This window comes from Microtus ochrogaster, unplaced genomic scaffold (assembly GCF_000317375.1).
Source record: "Microtus ochrogaster isolate Prairie Vole_2 unplaced genomic scaffold, MicOch1.0 UNK45, whole genome shotgun sequence".
Taxonomy (NCBI): domain Eukaryota; kingdom Metazoa; phylum Chordata; class Mammalia; order Rodentia; family Cricetidae; genus Microtus; species Microtus ochrogaster.
In genome coordinates, this window is record NW_004949143.1 from 647,240 (window position 1) to 655,349 (window position 8,110).

Consider the following 8,110-nt stretch of genomic DNA (forward strand, 5'->3'; position numbering starts at 1 on the left):
GATCAAGTCCCTCTCCCCCATCAGCCCAAAGAGCCATCAGGGCTCCCTGACCTGTGGGAAGTCCAAGGACCGCCCACCTCCATCCAGGTTGAGTAAGTTGAGCATCCAAACTGGAATGCAGTTATTTGATTTTGTCTCCTCCACTAAAGGGACACCCCTGTGTGATTAACTTTCCTGATTCTTTTAGTTCTTTTTTTGTGAGTATAAGGCCCTTGTTTCCTCTACAGTGTCAGGTATGTTAGATTTGGGTGGGACTTTAGTTACTTCAATTCAGAGGATTTTAGTAGGTTGAGTGGGTTTGACTGAGCTGCCGTGGGTTATACTGGTTTGTTCTTTGTGTTTGAGACAAGCTAGTATGGATTGTCTGGTGAAGGAGGGGGCTTCTTGTTGGTCCTGGCTGCTTAGCCCTGAAATAATCACACAGAAACTATATTAATTAAATCACTGCTTGGCCCATTAGCTCTAGCTTCTTATTGGCTAACTCTTACATCTTAATTTAACCCATCCATTAATCTATGTATTGCCACATGGCAGTGGCTTACCAGGTAAAGTTCTGGCATCTGTCTCCAGCAGTGCTATATGGTGTCTCTCTGACTCTGCCTTCTTCCTCCCAGCATTCACTTTAGTTTTCTCCTCCTACCTCTGTTCTACCATGCTATAGGTCCAAAACAGTTTCTTTATTCATTAATCGTAATCACAGCATGCAGAGGGATTCCCAGATCAATTGTCTGATTGGGCTTCAATAACATGAACAGAACTGACAGAGACATAAGAAAAGTTCAGTAAGGTTGAAACATCATGTTTTGATCATTTGTTGTGCTTTGAATGTTTGTGTGTCTCTAAAATTTGTTTGTTGACATTTAATCACCAATGGGACAACATCAGGGTGCAGAGAATTTGGAGTTGATTAAGTAGACTTTCAATGGGAATAGTGATTCTATAAAAGTATTTCCAGCCAGTTCTCTAATTCCTTCTATTATCTAAGTATACAAAAGGTATTATCTCTGTAGTATAGACTCTCACTAGATATCAAATAAATATACTGGAACTTTGATGTTGGACTTCTTAGCCTTCAGAATAATGAGTCATATACTTGAACTGTTTATAAATGACCTGGTTCATGATACTTTTCTGTGGCTGCATAGACAATTGTATTATTATTAACTTGTCAAATATGTCATGAGATTTATCCATTAATATGAAAAAATATTCAGTAATAGTCCCCTATTCTATACAATGAGGATACAGGGATAAGACATCAATTGTAGTCAGCCAGACATGGTATCACATTAATCTCAGCACTTGAGAGGCAGAGGCAGGTGGATCTCTGTGTTTGAGGCTATCCTTGTTTATAGAGGTAGTTCCAGAATAGCTAGTGCTGCACAGAGAAACTCTGTCTCAAAAATAAAAATTAAACAAATAGCCCAAAGGACATTATGGGCTGGTGGTGGCAAACTCCTTTAATTTTAGCACTCAGGAGGCAGAGGCACGTGGATCTGTGAATTGAGGCCAGCCTGGCCTGCAGAGCAAGTTCCATGACAGTCAGGTCTATGCAGAGAATATGTGTTTCAAACAAACAAACAAAAAACCAAAAAAAAAAAACAAACAAAAACAAAGAAAATAAATGAATTATGAATTAAAAAATGACATATGCGTGATTGTAGCATGAATTCTAATTGGTCTTAATAATAACCTGGAGTCGGCTATCAGGGGCAAAAGACGAAAGATCCAAGAAGCAAAAGAACTAGAAAGTTCTTACCTCTCTACCAATGCTCAGACGGGACAAGGAAGTCCCTGTCTCTATGAATACTCAGACTGAATGCTGTCTCTATGAAACCTCAGACTGCATCTGTGCTCCTGTCTCCCACTGTCTTATATTCCTCTCTCTGCCCAGCCATATCACTCCTGTCTCCACCTCCCTAGTGCTGAGATTAAAGATATAGGATGCCAAGTGCTGGGATTACCTTTGTGTGAGCTCTGTTTCTCCTTTAGACAGGTTTGATCTTGTGTAGCTCAGGGTAACCTTGAACTCACAGAGCTCCATCTACCTCTGTCTCCCGAGTGCTAGGATTAAAGGTATGTGCTACCATTGCCTGGCCTCTGTAGCTAACTAGTGATTTGACTCTGTACTCTCATCTCCAGGCAAGCTTTACTTGTTACAACACAAACAAAATATCACTATAATTGGTGCCCACTAGCAGGTCTGGATTTAGATGGGAATGCAGACAAGGAACCAGATATTATAATCAGGAAAAACTGATGTATATGTATTATGTGACATCATCTAACTCCAAATAATAGTTTCTCTGTTATTAACAAAGTCCATTATGGATAGGCTTCAATGGCTGGTCAGTTGTCCTCCTTGGGCTCAACATCCTAGACTGTTCATCCCAGTCTGGTGGCAGCAGCACATCAATATGTATTGTCTCTATGCTCACCATGGCATAGAGGGTCTAATATTAGATATTATTTGTTCCAACAACTTACTATCTCTGGGACCATTTACTATGCCCCTCCCTGGTTCAGTTTTTCAGGAAGTGGGGATCCGACTATCCTATAGAAGAGCATTAGGTTTTACTAGTTTAAGCTACCATGGGTAAGTGTAAGCCTTTGTTAGAAGTCAGCAGGTATAAATATCAGGTGTCTTTAACAGCTTCCTCTAAGTTTTGACGTTTGGAATTCCACTGTAATTTTCAGCATTATCTAAAAGGATTCTTGTATTCTGTGAAGGAAGAGCATATGTGAAGTAGGGTTTTATTTTTGAGGGTAGGGTTTGTGACAATGTTAGATGTTCCTTCTCAGAAATACCAAGCTGGGTACAGTTTGGAGTACATCTACATCACACTTTTTTTTTTCATCGCACTTTTTGACCTAAGGAAGCACTGGTTCATGTGCTATTCATGACACTTTTTTTCCTACTTTATTTCACTCAGATGCAGTGACTGAAGTGAAGACAGATATCTATGTGACCAGTTTTGGCCCTGTGTCAGACACTGACATGGTAAGTATATTTCCTGAAATAGGAAAAGAAAAAAAATAGTTCAACAAGTGAAAATAGTCATTTTCCATAGTAGAGCGCTGATTTGTGTTCTAAAGAGATATCTTTTCTCATGAAATCCTTACTATCATATTTTTGGACACGTTTCTTTTTTCCATACCCCCTTCACCTGTTTCCATAAACTGTGCATAGCCACACCTGTCTCTTCTACTCCACATCTTTAAAATTTGGCTTAGTTCTGTATCTGCAGTTATCTGCCCCTGCACACTTTTCTTGCACTTTACCTATTTGTTCATTTGAAAAGAGCAGTATAGTAATTACTACTGTTGCTCAAATAGCCAGTAATGCTATCCTGGAAGGCTGTTCCTTGTGATTGGTCTCCATTAACTGAGGTAATGGATGGACCAAATATTTCAGTGCTTGTATCTAAATCACTTTTAAATGCTGGTCCTTTTATAGATGTGGGAAAGTGGAAAAGATACAAGTACTAGCAATAGGGCAGAGGCAGCATAACAGTGGTACTAAAGAGCTACCTGCAAAGATTGCCTCTCCTCCACTAATGAATGTCTACATACCAGATATTGGGGTATATTTTTTCATATAGAGAAAAAAGAAGCCATTGTTTTCTACTGAGAATAAATTTTTGAGTTGATCTTTGAGACTGAATACTTTTTTATATCTCTGGCTGGACCAGAACTCATCGTGTAGATCAGGTTGACCTTGAACTCATGATAATTCTCAATTTTCTGCTTCATGAATGTTGAATGACAGTTAAGCACTACTACAACAGACAAGGAATGAAAATCTTAATATTTCATAAAATATGTTTAAATCAATGTTCTTTATGCACTATTTTGATATCTTTTGTTTTGCTTCTGGGGGGGGGGGACCAGCCTCCAGCAACAGAGGGTTCAAAGAGAAATCCACAGAGTTTTTATCTGAGGGTATAAGGTAAAAGACACTCACACACTCTCTTGATGACTTTCTTTTTAATTCTTCTTCTGTATTCTATATTACTTATTTTCCTGGTGATTTCCTTCTCTCATTCTTGATTTTTTTTCCTTCTAACTCTATCTTTATTCTTTCCCTTAGAGCTTATATATCCCAGCAAATCTTTCAGGTAATAGAAAAATTACAATGTGGTTACATCTATTTTTCAAGTCAATGATTATAATAAATCCAGGTAAAACATGTTTTTCATCTTCCTTACATGATTAAAACAAAGTGATCTCAAGGACACACATTTACATCTAAGCAACTTGTTATAGATTAACAGAATGTGAGCAAGCAGGGTATTTTTCTCAGTCATTTCTTTTGCTGGCAGGCTGCATACTATATTTACAAAGAAAGAATCAATCACTTTATTATTTATCTTGAAAGGGAATCTTAAAGGATTCTCAAACCTAGACGTTTATATATGAAAAGCAATCAGCTCTACTTTAAATCTTTAGGGTGCATACCCACTCATCAATGGTTTTTTGTATCAGAAGATTGAGGGCAGAAATAGGTACAAGGAATTAATCATCATTTTTGATCACTGACCAATACTAGCAAGGAAAGTATGTCATCTACTAAAAATTGGGCTGCTTTATATTTTTGGCCCTATGTGTTTTGTGAACTTTCAATTGTTTTAAAGGGTTTTTCATATTAAAGCTATTATCAAAACATCTAATTTAAGTTGAAGTTATTTTAAGGCTCCATTTCATCTCTGATGCCATCCAAAACCTGTGAACACATCCCCCATTCAATTGTGGATCCTCAATAGAAACTCATGTGTTCTAGCTGTGTGACACTTCCTTGTTTTATTTTTTATCCTCTGCAGCCTCTGCTTTATCAGAGACAGGAGTAACATTTTATCCTACCTTTGCCTATGTTAATTTCCCCACTAAACTAACCTCTTTCATAATCCCTTACTATATTTGTTAAAAAACTTCAATCATCAAAATCTTATTTAAACTAACACTATTATTGTACAAAATCATTACTTCAGTTAAATAGTCCAGCTTAGGAGGAAATCATCTTCATAATACTCCACAGGTAAAACTTCCCAGTAGAATGGGATATTTCTATGACATAAACACACTATATTACAGACAGTGGCTCTCCCCACACCCTTTCATACTATACCAGATACCAGATACCAGAGAAAGATGGCAGCAGCAAACATGGAAAGGAACAGGAGAAGCAAAAGACATTCTGAAGTCTGTGGTCTTGGAGCCTTGCCTATCCCCAGTCAACTGCTATCTGCTGCTCCTCTGATATGACCATTGACATTTATGTATGTCTGTTCTTAGTTGGTCATGGCCAGCTTTTTATGTGGGTGCTAAGGATCTGAACTCATGTCTCCCTGCTTTATACCAAACACTCACTACTAAACTTTCTATCTCTCAGCCTAAAGAAAAATTAACATTAAAGAGAAAATATAACACATTCTTTTCTCTTAGCACACAACACACACACACACACACACACCACATTTTCTCAGTGCCACTCATTCATTATCACCTGTAAATACATTCAGAAAAATGTACACATAACACCAAACACACATAGATGCACATAGCTGAAGCTCTGTCTTAAAAATAGTCTAATACATGACACATGCAAACAGGTACTCGAACCCAGAGATACCAATGAAGCATGCACATAGTCTCTTCACCTGGCTTCCCCACCAGTGTGTATGCAGGGGCTCTGGAGACATCTCTGAGAATCTAGATGTTGTCTCTTTCTCTTTTCAAAGTTTGATTATTTCACTTGTTTGTTTATATTTCTTCCATGGAGTTAAGTTAAAGCAATAGAATGCGTGAATCTTTCCTGGTCAGGAGGAAATACTGGGTCAAATGCATTTCATGTTCTTTGAGCAGTACTCCCATTCCTTCTTAAGACTGTAGTTCATCTGAGTGAGAAACACATTGCTCTTGCTTTTAAAAGGTTTTCTCTCAGTGTTCTTGGGAGTGTGCAACAGCTGATCCCACACAGTCAGACTTTGGTGATGAGTTGCAACAAAAGCATGCCTGACAATAGAGTACATGAAAGTCGTGAAATTTAATTTGGAGTACAATAAATGAGTTGGAAAGTGGATATAATAGGGATTTTATAGACATCATGATTGAACAGGTCATGATAACTCTGCAATAAGTGGAGTGAAATAATGCACATCCCTTCAATAATAATATCAACACTATGAGTCAACAAGAGACCTTGTCGCAATTTGAGTGAAATGAGACCCTGTGCCTTTCCGGAACTCTCTACTTTTAGGAGTTTTTAGGCCATTTTCTTGATTACATATAAAGAAAGGTGGTAGAGAAGTGGCGGTAACAGACAGGATGGTTAAAAAAAGATTTAGTGAAAATGTACTTTCAGACTGAGATGTCCATCCCTTAATAATGAAAGCTATATCTTTGCATATGGAAAAATTCCCTACGCTATTGCAAGATCTTTTGTTTTAAGTTGCTGTTGTTGGTGGTTTGTGTAATGTTTTCTTTCTTAATTTTTATACATTTTAATAAAATATAGTTTCATCACTATTACCTTTTCTTTCCTTTCCTCACCCCTCCCAATCCCTTCCAGTGCCTTCCATGCACTCCCCCTAAATTGGTAGCCTCTCATTCCCCAATTATTATTGTTAACATCATTTGAATTGCAATGTATATCATGGGGGTTGAGGGATTGTTAAGTAGGAAAGTTTAGATGTCAGTTCTACGTATTATCCTATCATGAATGATACTTTGACTGCTGAAACGTAGCAAGTGCCAGCTGTAAATCTTCAACCGAGAAACTTCCTAGGAAGTACAATAGGCAGCCAAGTAATGATGCAAGTAAAATAATGCAGTATTATGCAATCACATGTATTATTTTACAGTCATAGAACTGATCACCTATCTTAAAGGGAAAAAGAAAGAGTACCAAAAATGACTGAAAATCCATAATGAACATTATAGTCATAACTCTTGATAATATATTCAGGTAACATATTCTGTTGTGACAAATATTAAGGAAATTATGTAAAGTTATCAAAAAATTTAAATATCACACAGAAAAAAGCATCAATTATAAAAGAAATAATAGTTCAGGGAAGGGTGACTTTACTGTTATTGGTAAACTTGAAATCTGTTCCTTTCTAGCATTAGAAAAAGATTATGTCCACTTGAGATCCTTCTTTACTACAGACCTGGGTACACAGGGGATTGGCCTATTTTGAATGCCTTTTAGGAAGTCAATTTCCTGTCATCTCATTGTCTAGTAGTATTTCCAGATGCAATCACAAAATGGGTCTCTATTCACGAGTTTCTTCATAGGAGTTTATGATCAGCTATCTACTGGGATTTGTGGAACATGGTTATCCAGGCCACATGCAAATGCTTGGAAGAACATTTTTAAGAGCCATGTACCACTGAAATAGTGCTATGGATTAGCTTTTCTACATAGAGAATGACAGAGAGAAAGGAAATGGAGAAGGTGCTCAAAATTGGAAAAATGGCAAGATCTTTACTAATTCATGTCATGTATGTTGAACCCCATATTCTACTAAATAAGCACGAACCTTGAAAGATTTTTCTGGTGCTTGCTTGCTTTGATGTGGCGTGGTTGGAGAGTTGAAGCCCCATGTAGAAAAGTATTAAGTGTCTTTCCCAGGAGGCAAACTTAGGCTTATTCCCTAGAATATTTGATTGAAATGCCGCCCAAAACAATAGGATTCATTTGGCAATCTAGAGGCAATCATCCTTAGAAAATATGCAAGGGCTTGATGAGGAAGTAATTGATTGTATTTCTAGATTGTTTTTGGCCAAAGGTTGTGGGATACTAAAGAAGCAAACAGTTACTATCTGATTTTTCTCCAGAGTCAAAACTTCTGGAGAATAGATTTATGTAGCCTAACTTTAAAATTATTAAGTGGATTAATAGGAATATTCTTAAAATACATCATATTTTTGAAAATAGCCATTATAGATACAGGTTAAAAGTCCTCTGTACCAAATACTGAAAGCTATTCTTTTTGATACATTTAATTGTAATTAAGGTAACTACTATCAGTTATTACATAAGAGCCATTTTTTTTTATTAAGAAAGAAAAAAAAATTTCTGCCTCCTCCCAGCCTCCCACTCCTCCCA

The 8,110-nt window shown here is 37.1% G+C and overlaps 1 protein-coding gene across 2 annotated transcripts in view; it reads left to right on the top strand.

Annotated features, from left to right (window-relative positions):
• The window catches only part of Gabra3 (gamma-aminobutyric acid type A receptor alpha3 subunit), a 271,578-nt gene that overhangs the window by 154,788 nt on the left and 108,680 nt on the right, over positions 1-8,110 (top strand). For both annotated transcript variants that reach the window (XM_013354470.2, XM_005369171.3), the window contains exon 4: positions 2,934-3,001. In XM_013354470.2, the coding sequence (XP_013209924.1) occupies positions 2,934-3,001 (68 nt within the window). The remainder of the gene's footprint in view (positions 1-2,933; positions 3,002-8,110) is intronic.